Genomic DNA, 18,221 nt, shown 5'->3' on the forward strand with positions numbered 1-18,221 from the left:
GCTGTCTTGGACTCGCTCTGTAGTCCAGGCTGGCCTTGAACTCAAAGTGATCTACTTGCTTCTGTTTCTCCTAATGCTGGGATTACAGGAGTGCACCACTGTGCTGGGCTCAGCTTTGCTTTCCTTTTTCCTTCTTCTTTTCTTTTCTTTAAATAAACACACAATACTTAACTTATTTGGAAGCTAAAGATAGTACAGGTGTGTGAAGTAATATGCAAAATATCAGCTTTGTTTCCTTTTTTTTTTTTTTTTTTTTTAATTTTCCTCTTGAGACAGGGTTTCTCTGTGTAGCCCTGGCTGTCCTGGACTCGCTTTGTAGACCAGGCTGACCTCGAACTCACAGAGATCTGCCTGCCTCTGCTAGCTTTGTTTTCTTAATAGAAAGTCTAACTCTGGGGTCAGGCGTAGTGGCACACGTCTTTAATCCCAGCACTTGGGAAGCAGAGGCAGGCAGATCGCTGTGAGTTCGAGGCCAGCCTGGTCTACGAAGCAAGTCCAGGACAGCCAAGTCTAACACAGAGAGACCCTGTCTCAAAAAACCAAAACCAAGAAAAAAAAAAGAAAGTCTCACTCTGTAGCTGAGGATCTCACAATGTATTTCAGGCTAACCACAAACTTATGACAATCCTCCCGCCTCAGCCGCCCATCAGCTGGAATTGTAGGTTTGAGCCACTATGCGTGGCTGTAGTTTTCTTGTTGTTGTTGTAAGAGGAGCTCTTAAATGGTTTGTTTTTATTTTTATTTTGGTAGTGCCAGGGAGCAAGCTCCAGATCTTGCAAATCTCAGGCAAGGACTTTCCCACTGAGCTACTCCTCTACCCTGTAGCATCTTTTAAAATCGAGAGGATGAGAAACAGTACTATAAGTGAGCACAAGAATTCTCGCTGCAGAAGACACCTGTTGTTGGAAGACACAGGGTTTCTTGTTTGTTTGTTTGGTTTTGTTTTGAGACAGGGTCTCTCTACCTAGGCCTGAAAGTCACTATATAGAGCAGGTTGTGAGACTTCAAACTAAGGGATCTTCCCATCTCTGCCTCCCAAGTGCACCTCCAAACCCAGTCCGCTGTCATATTTCGTATATTAGAATATGCCCTTGTCCCTAGGAAACAGGCATTTAAGAAATATTCAGGCCGAGTAGTGACAAAGAAGCACAGCGTTTCCAATTTATGCTTACTTGTGTGTATGTGTATGCACGTTTGTGTGTGTTTGTGTGCATATGTGCCATGTGCACGCAGGTGCCTTCAGAGGCTAGAACAGAGTGTCAGATCCCTTGGAGCTGGAGTTACAGGGAGCTGGGAGCTGCTTGACATGGGAGTTGGCAATTAAACTCAGGTCCTCTGAAAGAGCAGTAAGCACTCTTTTCTTTCTTTCTTTTTTTTTTTTTGAGACAGGGTTTCTCTTTGTAGCCTTGGCTGTCCTGGACTCGCTTTGTAGACCAGGCTGGTCTCGAACTCACAGCAATCCACCTGCCTCCGCTTCCCGAGTGCTGGGATTAAAGGCGTGCGCCATCACGCTGGCCCTCAGCCTGCTTCTTATAGAGCCCAGGACCACCAGCTCAGGGTGGCTCCACCCACAATGGAGTGAGCCCTCTCCCATCAATCGCTAATTAGGAAAATATCCTACACCTAGATCTTATGGAGGCATTTTCTCAGTTGACTTTCAGATGACTCCAGCTTGTGTCAAGTTGACATAAAACTAACCAGGACAACTGTCAAGAAAAAAAGTTTTTTCACTGGTGTTAAAACTGTTGCATAAATTGGTTTGGGGAGACATGACTTCTTAAAGAATTAGCCCAGAACTGACTCATTTACTCCATGAGGAACAAGGGAGCTTGATTATGGAGGACTCTGACTTTAACTTGACCGGGTAAGTGGTCAAATTTCACATACTTCCAGAACAAACTCAAACTGTATCTCCTTATGGTCTGCCTTTTTTTTGTCACCTTACCTTTCTAAGTGTTCTGCCTCAGGACTCTCTAGCTGTGGGACAGTTGAAAGAAAACAAGCTTGAGGATTTTTGTTTTTGTTTTTCTTAAAAAGAAAAAAGAAAGAAAAAGAAAAGAAAGAAAGAGGGTCAGGCTAAGTGTACAGCTTGGGCATGGTCTGAGGCCCCACAGAGCACACAGGCTTCACCATCTTCTCATGTACAAGGAGGTGTCCACGTTTGTCAGTATACAGGTGGGGCACAGATGCATCACCTATATGAAGGCGTGACAGCACCACACATAGGCATCACAGGCAAGTACTAATGTTTGCACGGGGCTCTCTACACTTCTGTGCGCCTGAATCCCGCCAGGACACTGTGGAGTGAGCACGTGGACATGGTTCAGCTGAGGGACACGTATGTGTGCATGACCAGAGCTAGGCAGCTGAGCCGGGATGAGCAACGCACAATGGTGTTTAAGATTTCCCTAAGCTTCTGGGTGGTGGTGGTGCACGCCTTTAGTCCCAGCACTTGGGAGGCAGAGGCAGGCAAATCGCTCTGAGTTCAAGGCCAGCCTGGTCTACAAAAGCAAGTCCAGGACAGTCAAGGCTACACAGAGAGACCCTGTCTCAAAAAAAAAAAAAAAAAGAAAAAAACAAAAAAAGATTTTGCTAAGTCTAGGTTATGTGTGTGTGTGTGGGCAAACATGTATATATGGTGTCTGTGAGTAGCCCGTCTGTTGGGGGTTATGGCTGGTCCATGGCTAAAGAATCACAGAGACCTGCTCTTTCCAGATCTGGTGTTTGCAGTCTGATCGTGTGAGACCAGTGGATCTGGCACCTCAGGGCTGCAGTGGGATTCGGTAGCTCTTGCTCAGCATGGGACTTGACCAGGGAAGGTCCCCCAGGCACCTGAGCCCAAGGCAGCCCACTCAGTGTTTCTGGGTTATGTGACAACTTCTCGACTCTCAGATTTAGTGATCTTCACAACCCCAAGGGCCACAAGCATTTCACTGCCCTTGCTGTCCTGGTGGCAAGTCAAGAAACGACCAGAAATTAGCAAGATGGCTGAAGGTAAAGATGCCTGTCTCCAAGCCCGATAACATGTGTTTTTTCCTCAGTTTCACAAGGTGGAAGGACAGAACAGACAGACAAGTTCTCTAACGTCCACATACACACCACGGCATGCCTGTGCCCACGCTTTCATAGACACAGACACACAAAAAAAACCACACACATGTATTTATTATTGTGGTTGTTTCAAGACAGTGTTTCTCTGTAGCCCTGGTTGTCCTGGAACTCGCTCTGTAGACCACCCTGGCCTCGAACTCCGGGATCTGCCTGTCTCTGCCATCCCAGGCCCAACAAAACATTTTTCAAAAAGGTCTAGAACGGAGGCAGTTGGGGAAGACCCAGCGCAAGGGACATCTGAGGCGAGGGAGGCGGGATCCGTCCTCATCGGAGTCAAGGAGGCACAAAGAACGCCATATCTAGCACTTGGTGGCCTCAGGCAGCACAGCTTTGTCGCAGGAAGTCTCCAGAACGTGGAGGATCCCGGAAACATGTGGCGCGGGATGAAAAGACAGTGGCCCTGACCGGAGGGTGTTCCTTCTAGGGGACAGCCCTGTCCCGCCCGCCGTCGGGGCGCCAGGAATAGCCACCAGCCGGCCCGCCCGAGCCGCACTGCGCCGCGGCAGAGCCAGGGAGGGAAACCAGGGCGGCGGGGGCGGGGCCGGGGCGGGGCCAACTCGCTCCCAGGCCCCGCCCCCGAGGCCGCGCGGCCGTGCGTCCCGGCTGTTGCGGATAAAGTTGTTTGAGGCGAGCCGCCTGCGGTCACGTGAGCGGAAGATGGCGGCCCCGGCGGGCGGCGGGGGCTCCGCGGTGTCGGTGCTGGCCCCGAACGGGCGGCGCCACACGGTGAAGGTGACGCCGAGCACCGTGCTGCTGCAGGTGCGGCCGCCGGCCCGGCGGGGGAACGGGGGTCGGGTGGAGGCCCGCGTCGCCGCGCCGGGGCCCCGCCCCTGCGGTTGCTCCCGGGGCTGCGGGGCGGGCGGGGGCGGGGCTTCGGGGGCGGAGCCTGGGGCAGCCAATGGGAGGCTTTTGCGCGGCCGCCCGCCGGGTCCTCCGGCGCTCCCGCTCGGCTGGTCCCGGGGGCGGGGCGGGGCGGGGCGGGACCCTCGGAGGCGCGCTTCCTGAGCATGGCGGGGTCCAGGGACCCCACCAACGGGGTCGTGCCACGCGAGACCCAGGGTCTTCGGCGCTCGCCCGGATCCGGCCTCCTCGGTCACCCGGAATTGTGGCGTCCCGGCCTGCTCGGCTCAGGGGCGTCCCTCCGGACCCTAGGTCGGGCCTGTCTGTGTTCCCGGAAGTGAATTTTGCCAAGTCACCCACTGCTTTTGACTGTTGCTGCTTGTGACCTCGTTTGAATTACACCTGTCTGTTGACCCTCTGTTAGGTTGCAAAAGCGCACAGGGTGGGGAGGGAACGCAGTCCAAAAAGGAGGTTCTGCCACACCCAACACAGCCTCATAACCTTTTGGAAGGGCCCGTTTGGAGCTGGGCTTATGCAGAGGAGGGTGGGTTTCTGGTCATGCAGCAGTTGCGTAGAGGCTTCCAGGCCACAGAGGAGCCAGGGATGTAAAGTAGCCCCTGCAAGGCAGGTTATATCTGTGGCTAGAGGCCACCTAGAACCCAGAACACGGGACCAGGCATGGACGGGCTGTGGCACAGCTGGGCGTGTTAAGTCAGAATCTGCGGGAACAGTTTGCTTGGCCCTATTGAGTGGAATGTTTGGCGGGCTGGCCTGTGTGCCTGCCAGATGAGTGCTCTGTCCGACATGGGTTTTACTGTCCCTTTGTCCCCTAGGTACTGGAGGACACGTGTCGGCGGCAGGACTTCAACCCCAGTGAATACGATCTAAAGTGAGTTTGCCTGGGTTCAGCTGTGGGCTTCTCAGTCCACCTCTGGTCTTTTTTCTCAACACACACATTGTCTCTGCCTTGGAAGAGCCCCTTGGGTAGTTTACAACGACAGAAGTTTATTTTTGCCCAGTTCTGGAGGCAAAGTCCATAATCAAGGTGTCAGTACGGATGTGCTTTTTCTTTTCTTTCTTTTTTTCTTTTTCTTTTTGAGTCAGAGTTTAGAGTTTCTCTGTGTGGCTTTGGCTGTCCTGGAACTCGCTCTGTAGACCAGGCTGGCCTCAAACCCACAGAGATCTGCCTGCCTCTGCTTCCCGAGTGCTGGTGTTAAAAGTCCTGGGTCGCTACCACCCCGGCAGCTGTACTCTTGAATGCTCTGGGGGAGAGCTGGTAATCCAGGTGTGCTTGGCGTGTGACTGCATCACTGCACCAACCTCTTCCTGAGGACGCAAGTCACTGGGTTGAGGGTCCTCTGGTTGTTTCAGCGTGACCTAATTTAATTACTCCCTTAACTTACATTCATATATACCTGAACCAAATAAAGTCATGCACACAAGTTTTAGGGGCAAAAATAGGGATGTGTACTTTGGGGATACTGCAGAGCGTGCATTCTGAGTGGCCGGGCTATCCTGAAGAGCTTCGTGCCAGCTCTGGCCCACTCGCCTGCCCTGGCCCACATGGTGGTTGGATCTCTGACTATAACTTGAGCCAGTCTGTCTTCAGCTCTGTATGAGCTTTGCTCCTGCCTCTCCTGGCCATCTACTGACCAGAATTTGTTTAAGAAGCGCTCCTGCTGCCCTGGCTGCCGCCTGCCTATAAGCCCACTGGTCTCCCTTCTTGGGTCTGCTGTCCTGGTTTGCACGAGCATTTTCTATGGCAGTTTGCAGTTTTTGAGCCTATGTTGAGGGTTGTGATCAAAATGTCTCATTCTAAGTCCTTCCCCGCCCCTGCCCCCCCAGAGCTGAGGACTGAACCCAGGGCCTTGCGCTTGCTAGGCAAGTGCTCTACCACTGAGCTAAATCCCCAACCCCCCCAAGTCCTATTTTTAGCTCTCATTTTTTCTGTTTCTTTTGTGACATGGGGTCTCCCCATGTAGGCCTGGTTGGCCTGGAACTCATTGTGTAGACCAGTCTGGCTTTGTGCTCACAGAGATCCCCCTGCCTTAACCTCCTGAGTTTGGGATTAAAGGTGTACCACCACACCTGGCTCCTGTCAGCTCTTCAAACACCCCTGGGCTTTATAAACAGGTCGTAGTCCAGAAAACTGTTGTTTCCAACAGTGACTTGCATTTATAATGTCGGGCTAGTGGCTTTGTATATTCAAGTGTGGTTGGGCATAAACCTCATATTGAACTTTCACAGATGTTTATCCATCTAGTTGTGTAGTTTCCTGTTGTCCTCCAGTAGTCCTCCAGCGACCCATGCACGTCTCCCAAGGCATGCAGCTTCCTGTTTTCAGAGCCGTTAACTTAGGGAGCACAGTTCTCATTCCTAGAGTGAGGATGAGAAGGGACAAGCTGAGGACAACTGCTGTGTGGAGGCTGCTGTCCTGGGTGACCCCCAAGTGATGGCACTGACGGAGCGGCTCTTCCTTCATACCTGTTCTTCTCTTCCAAGGGACAGGTACAGAGCTGGCTTCCTGTTGGCCCCTAGTGAGGTGCTAGGAACCGTACATCAAGGGCCAGCTCTGCCTGTGTGCCTGGCGGAGGTTCAGCTCTGCAGTCTGGGCTAAGCTGTCACACATTGGGAGGCTGTTTCCAAGACGCGCCTGCGCCTTCAGTGACTTCAGAGCTCTTGGTTGTCAGTGCTTCTGAGGAACCACATGTTTAAAGCCCCTGCAAAGCCTTGGAGTCTCCTTGCCCACAAAGCAAAGGAGGTTTCAGGTGATCTGCATTGGCCTTTCTTTGCTGCTTGAGAGGCCCTGAGCTCTCCTCAGCCCGTCCTGCACACTGTCCCCTTAGGACTTACACAGAGAGGTAACCGCTACTGTGACTTTGTGTCTGAATTTTTGTAAGGACACTGGGTTGGGCTGTCCAGGAGTGGCTCTTAGGATAAAACCAGCTCCGCCTCCTGTGCCTGTCTCACGCCCCTTTGGGCAGCAGCAGGCAGGAATGGTGGGGCTTCTTGAGCTGGTGCCGGTTGCCTGAGCCTGAACACCTGACAGCTGGAATGACAGGATACATAGTCTGGTGTGTAAAAGGAACTTGTATTAGCCTGCTTCAGTTGCTGTCTCAAGATTACCGCCTCCTTCTGCTAACCTAGGCCTAGTCCTGGAAGCTTCTAGCCTCCGTACAATCTAACCTAGGCCTAGAATGTTTCAGCCTCTGAGACTTACTGCTGAATAAGCTCACCCTTACTTGTTCTTTCTGAGCTCTGGGCTGGCTGTTCAACTCAGCTGTTCTGGCTCAAACTCCTCTCCCAGCTGACTTACTTAATCTCGTTTCTCTCTAGGCCTCTGAATTGCTCTGCTTGGCCTTAAACTAACTCAGCAACCTGCTCTAATCTTCTGGCTCCTTCTTATTCTCTGGCTCAATCTGTCTTCACCTGAGCTCTCTCTCTGCAACCCATCTCTATTACTGTCCTGGTAAACCTGCCCCCACCCCCACCCCATTGCCCCTTAAGTAGCTTCCCTTTCCTCTCTCTTCTCATGAGAGTTGGGCGGATCCTAGTCTATCAGGTCTTCTCTGATTCATCACCTTTCTTTTCTGCCACTCAATTAGACATCACTTTCAAACATGGGTACTTGCTTTATCAAAGTAACTTTACCTTCCTTGTTTGGGACTAAAGCTTTCCTTTACCTGATACTTGCTCTTTGCCAGGCTGGCCTTGAACTCTGATCTCCTTTCCTCTGTCTCCTGGATTAAAGGTGTTTTGTATTCCAGCTGGATCACACAAACCTAGAAGGTCCTTGGATGTGATCTCTTACCAGAGCAGGCGTGTTGTGAATTGAAATCCCTCTACACTGCTGGATGTTCCTTGGTCTTGCTTGAAACAACTTTCTTCTTTTCTTTACATCTTCTGCATAAATTGGTACATGTGTGTCAGGCACGTCTGTGGCAGTCACGGAACAGCGGCCGGAGTCAGTCCTCTTCTTTCCCACCTTGCTGGCGTCCAGCATCTAGGGCTTTTTCTGAGTCCAAGCTGGCCTCCAACTTCCTGTGTAATCAAGATGGCTTTGAACTCCTGACCCTTCTGTCTACTCCTCAGAGCTGGGAATACAGGCATGGCCCCTGTGGCAGGGCTGTGCAACACTGCTGAGTGACCCCAGGCCTCATGCATGTTAGGCAAGCACTGCACCACCCGTGCTGCATCACTGAGAGACAGCTTCCCGGGTCGCTAGGCTGATGTCTGCTGTGGCGTCTCCAGGTTCCACCCTCACCTTTCCCAGTGGCCTGTCCTGTGGTCTTTCCGCTCCTATCCTTGCCAGCCCTGTGGTCCAGACTTTACCTCTTGTTTCTTCAGGTCCTAACTTTTTGCTCTTGTAGCCAAGGGAACAGTAGGCATGTGGTTGTGTCTTCAGGACAGTTATGGCTGTGTCTGTTCCGCAGGTTTCAGAGGACGGTGCTTGACCTCTCTCTCCAGTGGAGATTTGCCAACCTGCCTAACAATGCCAAGCTGGAGATGGTGCCCGTGTCCCGTAGCCGTGAGGGGCCTGAGAACATGGTAGGTGTCCAGTTGTGAGGCACAATGGTGCTGTTTCTCTGTCTCTGCTGGGGCCGTGGAGGAGCATGGGGTAGAGCTGCAGTGGAGATGGGCTGGGGCCGTGGACGCACTGGGGTGGAGCTGCAGTGGAGATGTGCTGGGGCCGTGGATGCACTGGGGTGGAGATGTGCTGGGGCCATGGACGCACTGGGGTGGAGATGTGCTGGGGCCGTGGACGTGCTGGGGCTTTGTCCTGGGCCTGAGTAGGCATGGGGAGGTTGAAGCAGGTCCTGGGTCCATTCTGCCTTCCTCTGTCAAGCCAGAGCTGCATTTCCTACCTGAATAACTCAGGACTGGGGGGGAGGAATTTTTCTTCCGTTATGCAGGTTTTGTGTTTGTGTTTTTGTTTTTATTGTGTTGTTTTGTGTTTTGGTCTTGATAGGGTTTGTTGGTAGCGTTTCCCTTGCAGCTGGATGTTTCTGGTCAGAGATCTTGAATTGCTGTGTGGACATGGCTGACAGACACTTGCTTCTCAACCAGCCTCCCCAGAGCGCCTGCTGTGCTTCCGCTGCAGCTTTGCCCACTTGCTGACATGATCTAGAGAAGTGGTTCTTAGCCTGCGGCCCTTTCACAGGGGCTATATACCACATATCCTCCATGTCAGATGCTTAGGTTCCGATTCCAGTTGCAAAGCAACAGCGAAACCATTTTATGGTTGAGGGCACCACATGAGGAAGTGCATGAAAGGGTGGCAGCGCTGGGAAGGTGAGAACGTAGCTGTAGGGCATTGGGGACTTTGTCCACCATGGGGTGAGTTCATGTTCATTGTTGAAGATGTGCTTGCTCATAATAAACAGAAATGGCGGGGACAGCAGGCGTCAGTCCCCGTGCTGCAGAATTAGCCGGGTTAGGGAGCACCTCGTCCTTGGTCTGCCAGAGAGGCTACACTGCTGCTGTCTGCAGCCTGCGCGAAGGTGTTCATGAGCTTGACGCACAGCACTCCTGGGAAGCCCCCGTGGGCGTCACCCCCTCCTCAGTGCGGGTCTCCCCAGGAGTGAGGAGGGGCTGCAGGGATAGTGCGAGTCTAACTGACCAGGTGTTTTCTCCAGGTTCGAATCGCATTACAGCTGGATGACGGCTCCAGGTTGCAGGACACTTTCTGTTCCCGCCAGACCCTCTGGGAGCTTCTCAGCCACTTTGTACAGACCAGGTAAGCACTGGTCCTTCCCACGCCCTCCTGGCAGAGTCTGAAACCCGTGCTGTGCTTCCGCCCAGAGCCTTGGCTCAGCTGGGAGCTGTTAGCAGCTCAGCTTCCAGGCCTGCAGGCCTCCAGGAAGACCAAGGCATGCCTCCATCTTTGTGGGAACCCAAGGACCGATGGGCGGCCAAGGGAAATGAGATGTGGGCTGTGTCTCCTTGTGCCTGTGTAAGATCTGTGTTTTGGGGGTCCTTGACTAGAGTGAGGGAAAGGCCACTCACTGCCTGTTGCTGCGGCACTGCTGTATACATGTGAGCTTTCCTGGGTCTGTCAGCTCTTGTTGATTAGAAGTTTAAGTGTTATTCTGAACTGTTTTTGTGGGGCTTTTTTTGAAGTTTTTTTGTGGAGTGGAAGTCTTGTCTTTTTGGGGTTTTTTTGTTTTTGTTTTTTGAGACAGGGTTTCTCTGTGTGGCCCTGGCTGACCTGGAACTTGAGTTGTAGACCAGGCTGGCCTTGAACTCACAGAGATCTGCCTGCCTCTGCCTCTCGTGTGCTGGGAGTAAAGGCGTGCATCATCACTGCCTGGCGAACACTGGCTGCTCTTCCAGAGAACCCAGATTCACTTCCTGGCACCCACATGGCAGCCCACAACTGTCTATGACTTCAGGTCCAGGGGATTTAACACCCTCACACAGACATGCAAGCAAATACCAACGCACGTAAGATAAAAACACAGACATTTTTATTTATTTATTTCGTTTTTCAAGACAGGGTTTCTCTGTGTTAAACTTCGCTGTCCTGAACTCACTCTGTAGACCAGGCTCTCAGATTCACAGTGACCCACCTGCTTCTGCCTCCCAAGTGCTGGGATTAAAGGCGTGCACCACCACACCCAGCTAACACATAATTTTTTTTTAAAGATGAATTTAGGTGTGACCGGCTGTGTAAATGAAGTCCGTGTGACAGCGTGGAGAGTGTGGGCAGGAGCTCTAGTACTTAGAATTCCGATGAGGTCATAGGCACAGCTGGTTAGAAAGGGTCACTTAGGCTGTAGGTGCAGTTCAGTAGGGAGCCCGCGCGCGCACGCACACACGCACACACACGTTTGTACACGTACGTGCATGCTGGGTATGGCTACCCATAATTTGGGACACTGATTCAGAAAGCTTGGGAGTTTGAATTACAGACCAGCTTAGGCTATGTACCATGGCCTTGTCTCTGAAAATAGGGATGAAGGAAGGCCAAGAGGTGGGGTGGCTGAGTGGCCCTAGGCTGGTGAGCTAAGATGAGAAGGAATTGTTGGAATGTAGGGACACAGCAGAAGTTGGGGCCACCTCAGTGTCAGTCACAACTGTGGGTCACCTGGCCAGAGCCCTGCTGCAGCTACGTGAGCTCCTCCCCATGGTGGTTGTGGGTACTAACAGGCCTGTGCTAATGGTCCTGCCTGCTCCTGCAGAGGGAAGCAGCTCCCTATGAATCCATGGAGGACAGAGCAGGTCACTTGGGGTCAGGGCGTCTCTCAGCCTTCTGTGCTGGGTCTAGAGAACTGAGGCTCCAGACTGAGCCGAGCTGCCACAGAGGATTTTCCAGAGCTGAAGACAAAAATGGCCTTGACTTCCAGGCTTACATAGTCTCAGCCAGTGGGCACAAGACCCTTGTCAAGGGATGTCATCAAATGTAGGATCTGGGGACAGAAATGATTCTGTTGCTTTCACAGGGAGGGAAGGGTCCTCCTGGAACCCCTGCGGGGCACAGAGCAGAGCCTTCGAGGTCTGCTTGGACTGGACTTCTCTTGCCAGAGCGTCACGGAACAGTGAGGATAGCGCAGACACCTAGATGTCCCAAGTTTACCCTGCAGGGAGCAGCCTGCAGCATGCTGGGGTGCTGGGGCAAGAAGCATCAAGGGTGGGTGCTAGGGGGGAGCTGTCAGGAAAGATACAAGGCCCAGAGGACATGCCTCAGCCAAGCTGCTGTCCCGAGGTGTCCCCCAGCCTTAGAGTACGGCCGAGACACCACACGTGGCGGGCTGTTTCTCCTTTCCTGTTGTGCCTTTCACCCAGGGCCATGAAGATGAAATGGCCCAGAGTATTTTGGGGGAGTTTCCTAGGGAGGGGCTGAAGGAATGGATGAGGTGGGGAAAACACTGGTGTTCATCCCTCAGGACGTTGGCTCTTCCTGTTAAGTGCAGTTGAAGGCACAGACAGTAGCGTGCTCCAGAACACTGCAGCACCCGGGTCAGTGCCTCTGTCTGGGTCTGCCCGTGGGTACTGACACTTTTTAAATGCGGGGATATTGCATACAAAGTGATTTATACTTGACTTTTCTTTGTGGTACTGGGGGTTGGACCTAGGGCTATGTGCATGCTAGGCACATGTTCTCCCACTGTGTCATGTCCTTAGCACTCCCGTCACTCTTCTTACTGTGTGTGTACCTTGAACTTGCCAGTTGAGGTGGGTTACTGGCCACTAAGCCCCAGGGAGCCTCCTGGCACTGGGGTTACAGGGGTGCCACTGCTTAGCCTTCTGATGTGAGGGTAGGCTCAGATTCTCATGTCCATGGCAGACATTGCCCTCAGGGCCATCTCATCACCCGCCCCTGTCACTTTTTTTTTTTTTTTTTTTTTTTTTTTTTTTTTTTGGTTTTTCGAGACAGGGTCTCTCTGTGTAGCCTTGGCCATCCTGGACTCACTTTGTAGACCAGGCTGGCCTCGAACTCACAGCGATCCGCCTGCCTCTGCCTCCCGAGTGCTGGGATTAAAGGCGTGCGCCACTACGCCCGGCTGCCCCTGTCACTTTTTGAGACAGGGTCTCACTTGTTTGTGAGGCTGCCCTTGGACTGACTATAGCCAAGGCAGGCCTTGAACATAGGGTGTTTGTGCCTCAGCCTCCTCAGTGCTTGGATGCCGTCACCCTGTGACTGATTGTGATTGTCATAAATATTTTCCTGAAGATCCTCATTCCTTCCTGCATGCTGTGTTCTGTTGAGTGGACATAGCCTCCATTTTGTACCTGACTTGTGTACCTGAGCTGACAGGCCCTGCTCCTCACTGTGTGGCCCACAGAGGCAGAGCTGGAGTAGAGCCATCCTACTTCCTCCGCCAGAGATAGAGTCAGTGGACCAAGAGATAAGACATGATTTCGGACCTGAACTTGGAGGCCTGAGCTGGTGCCCACTCGTGCTCCACATGGGTGTGTGCTTAGTCTCACGGTGAGGGTGGGGACTACATAGAGGGGACAGTTGGCTAACGGTGGATAAGCAGGCTCTGAGTGGTGAGCCCACAGCTTTAGGTAGTCTTTGTTTGTTTGTTTGTTTTGTTTTGTTTTTTCGAGACAGGGTTTCTCTGTGTAGCCTTGGTTGTACTCGCTTTATGATCTGCCTGCCTCTGCCTCCCGAGGGCTGGGGTTAAAGACGTGCGCCACCACGCCTGGCTAGAACTCACTCTTGTAGACCAGGCTGGCCTTGAGCTCAAGAATCCACCTGCCTACTCCTGCCTCTGCTTCCTGAGTGCTGGGGTTAAGACGCGCATCACCATCTCTAGCTTGAGGATTTACTTATTTCTGGTTTTCACGTTTGTCTGCATATTTGCATGTACACATATGCTTTGTGCCCACAAAGGCCAGAAGAGGGAGTCAGCCCCGGGAACTGGAGTTGCAGATGCTTGTGAGCCGCCATGTGGGTGCTGGGGCTGGAGCTGGGTCTTCTCCAAGAGCAGCAAGTGCTCTTGCCTGCTGAGCCATCTTTCCACACCTGGTATGAAATTGCAGAGTCTTATTTGGAGCTCAGGCCCTCCCTAGTTGCCCCATGGACTGGCCAGGCCTTCTGTCTGCTTCTCTGGCACCAGGCAAGTAGCTAGGGCTGCCAACTTTGAGCCGCCTCATGGTCCTGCACCCTGATGTCTGGTCAGCAGCCACACCACTGATTGCTGGTCACATGATGGAGCACCCCTTCAGTGGTTAGGCAAGACACAAGTGGAAGTGGCAGGGTCCAAAGCTATAGAAGCAGAGAGAGACAGGGCCCTGGGGCTTTGTAGCGTTACCACGCTCCTGCTATGGGTCAGGGTTTACCACATGTCCGCAGGTCCTGCAGCTTTCCACACAGCCGTCATGGGGGTGTGGTCAGTTGGGCCAGTCCAGCAGGCTGCATCGGGCAAGTGGCCACCAGGAAGTGTTGAGTAAGACAGATGAGGTGGGGTGTAAGGAGCTGTGGGGCACCTCAGGGTTCAGGCAGGCTCAGTCTCTGTCTGTCTGTGCCCCAGGCTGCTCTCTGAAGTCTGTTTGGGAACAGTGTGGGTTCTTTCTTTCCTTTTTTTTTTTTTTAAATGTCAAGTTCATGGACTCATTGCAGAGGGTACTACTGCCCTCAGAGGTGCTGGCCCCGTAGGCTGGACGCTCCCAGGACCCACTGGCTCCATTTGCCCTGTCCTCAGGTGTTTTCTCTTCCTCTGCACCTGCCCCTGGGTCCCACCCTGCTCTTGCTGTGTAGCGTAAGCCATTTCTCTGCCACTCCTGACTCTGAGTGCCAGCTGCAGCTCTCAGGAGAACTAGGTGATTCTTAGGGTTCCTAGGGATTAGCGGGTGGAGAAGACTGTGGGCGAGAAAAGCACTCCCCTGAGGCTCTGAGGTCAAGCCTATTCAGGATAGGTTTGTGTACCCAGTGGCTGCAACCATCCATGTAGTCCCAGAGCCTCCCTTCCTGGGCTTCCTTGTTCCCGCTAGGCAGAGCATGGGCACATGGGGCCCCACTGTCGGCAGCAATGGGCACCGGCTCCTAGCGCTCTCAGGACATGGCTTCCCTCCCAGAGAGCACCTGAGCCAGGAGAAGCCACACTGCCTGTGTCATGGATGGAGGGGCGTTCTTGTTGGTTTTACCTGTTTGTCATTCACTTTGGGATATGGTGGGCCAGGCTTTTCTTGGCAGCAGTGATGTTGGTGCCTGCCCTTTGTTAGTTGGGTCTGAACAGGTGACATACACAGAGGCTGTAGATAGTGCTTCTTCTCAGCGTGCAGTGCTCCTTAACCAGGAGCTGAGCCCCAGATGCCCAGGCTGTGCACCCCTAAGGGGACAATGAGCCTTGTGGTGAGTGGGGCGTGCATCTGACATCTGTGACCTGTTCAGCCACACTGACTCCCACCAAGGAAGGCTTGCTGGTCTTGGAGCCCTGGCTAGACACCACCAGCACTTTCCCATGTGGGGCAGGGTGTGATGTGGCCCCACTGGTGTGTGAGGGGTGTCTTCCAGTCGCAGCAGCAGGACTGGCAGTTCTGCTTGCTAGGCAGGGGTGGCAGATCTGGAAGCTATTTTGGCTGCCCCTTCCTGGGCCCTGCTTACCCACTGCTCCTCTCGACGACGCTGTGAGGGAGCTGACCCGCCTGCTGCTCGCTCTGGAGAAGCGCATCGCAGCTGGCCGCTGTCTGGTAACTTGGTGTTGGGCTCTGCCCCGTTTGTGATTTGTTGTCCTATGATGCCCCAGGCAAGGTCTCTTGGAAGGGGCACTGCATTGGCCATGTCCTTGCTGCTCCTTGGGACAGCCATGGGTCAGGTGGCCAGACAGTATGACCTTCTTGTTGGAGTGTGTTGCATGTCTGGGATCTGGGAGACACAGCCTCTCAGCGTTCTCGTCTTCCTCCCCAGTCTCTGTCCTGGTTCTGTCTTCTTGGGCCTGTCAGGGTAGTTCTAGTACCGGGCTGCACAGTGACTTGGCCTTTTACAGGCCTCAGCCAGAGCCTGTCTTGCAGGGGGGAGCTTAGTGGTCCCCTTAAGCCCTGTTGTCTTGCTATCCTGACAAGGCCTCTGGAGACAGGGGACGCTGGCAGTGCTGGGCCCTGTCAGCAAAGGCTGTACTCCAGGAGTGAGGAGCGCCCAAGGGCAAACCCAGCAGCACTCACACAGGCTGCGGAGGTCTGTGTGGACCTGGGTGTGCCTGCTTCCTGCTGCCCCTTCCTGAGGCTCGCCTCTCTGCTCTTCTCCAGCTCTCTTACTTCCTTTCGCCCCTGACCCATTGCACCTGGGTTTGCTACATCTGTGCCCCAAAGGTCCTTTGAGCACTTGGGGTTGCTCACGGTGGAGGATTCTAAATACCCTGCTGTGCGGGTCTCGTGTCTAGGTGGCCGTCATGTGTGGCTTCCGCTCTCCCTGCCTGCCCTGCCCAAGCTCAACCTTTACCTCACCCTCGCATCCTGACTCCCGGCCCCCAGCTCAGTTCCCGCCCTGACTCTGCTTCTTTCCTTTGGAGAACAGCTGGCCTGAGCATGTTCTCACTAAGGTCTGAGATAGGGTCTGTGTTTAGGACACATAGGAACTAACTCAGTCGTCACGGTCACAAGCAGAGGAAATGCTTCAAGGCCAGCTGGTCACTTGGCCTCCTTAGTCACCTTGTTTGACAGCAAAAGGTAGGCTACTCCTGTGTTTGTGCTGAAGGGGTATCACTGTGTGACCTAGTGTGCTTGGGTCTGACAGTGTCCCTGGGGGACCTTGGGGCTTCCATGTGTGTGGCAATATTTGGAGGCAGGAGAAAGAGCCCAGAGGCTGAGCCCTCGGGTGTTGTTTGAAAGGTGCTGAGAAGGATGAAGCCTGGGAGCGTGGCGGTGCCTGCCGCGTGTTTGCCCTCTGTCTCCCATGCCTCCCAGCCCTTCCCTGCTCTCTGCCTTCACCCTCAGCTCATCCGTGGTGCTGAGTGCTGCCTGTGACTGCCACCCGGGACGGGAGACCAGCTCTCTCCTCCTCTTCTGGGTACCCATCACCTTGGACCCTAACCATGTGGACATCTGGTTATTCTCCCACTCTTTGTGTCCAGGCACAAAAAGGACACTTGTGCTCTGTAGTAGAGCGCACTCCAGCACCTCAGGGCACTGGGTCAAGTCAAGTTCAGGCTGCAAACCATTATTACGTGGAGCTGCCTGTGGGTCAAGAACTGTGCCTCCCTGCCCTTTGGGGAGTTCGCTACCCTCCTTAAGTCCTGCTGGCCCCTCTTGGGTCTGGGCTGAGGGTAGTGCTCACGGCCTTGAGAACCCAGGCTGCGTAGAGTCTGCAGAATGGTCCTGTGTACCCAGATAAAGGCTAGACCCAGGACTCCCCAGTCTGCTTGGAGGGTTAGTGAGGTGATGTTGACAGTGTGCAGCATGGGGGAGGGGCTGCTTATCCCCTGTGGGTCTCCTGCCATGTGGTGGCCTTCTGGCTGGAGGGGAGGAGGAATCCTGGTCATGTGCTGCTGCTGAGGCCCTTCTCGGGCTCCATGCAGCCCTTGGCTGCCTCCTTCTGATGGCTGTGGGTACCGAGGGAATCAGGACAGCTGGGGCTACCTAGCAGAGGGCTGGCCCTGAGCCTGGATCCCTGGCATTTCCACAGTGCTGGGCTGGGGCCGTAGGGTCGCCACTGTGCCCTGTGGTGGGCTCCTGATGTTTTCTTTCTTTTCTTCCCAGGGAACGTCTGCAGCAACTGGGTGAGAGGACCCCTGTCTGTGTGTACATGAGGGATGAGGTAGGTGTTGGCCACCCAGCTCCTCTCCTACACTTGAGCTGCCCAACCCACTTCCCAACCTGGAAACTTCGCTGCCTTGAGTCGTCAAAGCAGTGGCGGGAGCAACAGCTCCTGAAAGCATTATGTGTTCTGTGGAAAAAAGCGGAACAGCCGGCTCCACTGGAGCCGACCACGGCCGCCCGGCTGCTCCTGAAACCTCCCTCAGAGCCCTGTTTGTTGTTTCAGCTTCTCTCAAAGCCGGAGAGTCACAAAAGTGGTTTCATTTTAGTAAATATTTGCTTTGCTCTGTGTTTTGATCTTTTTCAAAACCGAGTGCCGCGTGGCGCAGGCAAAGCTGGCAGTGAGGTTGTGCTGGCCCGCCAGCCCCGCCCACCACCACGAGGACCCTCCTAGCCCTGGGTCCCCTGACCTCACAGGGGCTTTTTGTTTGTTCCCTGGCCCAGTGCCTCGTCCTGGCTCAGGCAGAGGCTGTTTCTGCAGGTCCCCAGGAAGGCCCTGGGGTGGGGCAGGACTTTCTCTGTCAGCTCCGCTTGCCATCCTCAACCCAAGGAGCTGAGAGATGAGGAGACTGCCCAGGACCCCAGGGACCCTGGGGACCCCAGCCTCATCACCCTACTTGGTCACATACTCTGGGTCTTGAGCTATGTATGACTGTCTGCCCTTGTGGGTAGCTCCTCAGAGGGCCAGCCTTGGCTCAGTGGCTGTGGACGGTCTTGCCTGAGTCCTCCCTGTCCTGAGCTGAGTTGTCAGAAATGACCTGGGAGAACTGGGAAGTGTTTCAAGCAGTAGCCGAGGCTGAAGATGGTAGAGCAGTTAGCTGTGTGGCCACTGTCGGGTGACATGCTGGCCAGGGCAGGGCAGAAGAGACCACAAGACCAGGAATTCTGATTTGGGGCCTCTTACAGCTCAAAGGGTTTTGAACACTCGGTGCCACCATCTTGTCTTTGGTCTACCAGAGAGAGTGGACTCTCTCTGTGGCCTGGTGGATGCCTGTGTGGAACTGAGAAGACCCGGATGCAGTGACCTGTGTGTCCAGATTCCCAAGGGTCAAGCTGCCCGTTTTCTTTTG

The 18,221-nt window shown here is 53.8% G+C and overlaps 1 protein-coding gene across 1 annotated transcript in view; it reads left to right on the forward strand.

Moving 5' to 3' along the window:
* The first annotated feature begins 3,711 nt into the window (after positions 1 to 3,711).
* Positions 3,712 to 18,221, forward strand: part of Aspscr1 (ASPSCR1 tether for SLC2A4, UBX domain containing) — a 36,516-nt gene continuing 22,006 nt past the window's right edge. The window contains exons 1-5 of the mRNA XM_051159232.1: positions 3,712 to 3,870; positions 4,785 to 4,840; positions 8,385 to 8,499; positions 9,588 to 9,688; positions 17,095 to 17,152. Of these exons, the coding sequence (XP_051015189.1) occupies positions 3,769 to 3,870; positions 4,785 to 4,840; positions 8,385 to 8,499; positions 9,588 to 9,688; positions 17,095 to 17,152 (432 nt within the window). The 5' untranslated portion in view covers positions 3,712 to 3,768. The remainder of the gene's footprint in view (positions 3,871 to 4,784; positions 4,841 to 8,384; positions 8,500 to 9,587; positions 9,689 to 17,094; positions 17,153 to 18,221) is intronic.

Source organism: Acomys russatus, chromosome 16 (assembly GCF_903995435.1).
Source record: "Acomys russatus chromosome 16, mAcoRus1.1, whole genome shotgun sequence".
Lineage (NCBI taxonomy): Eukaryota > Metazoa > Chordata > Mammalia > Rodentia > Muridae > Acomys > Acomys russatus.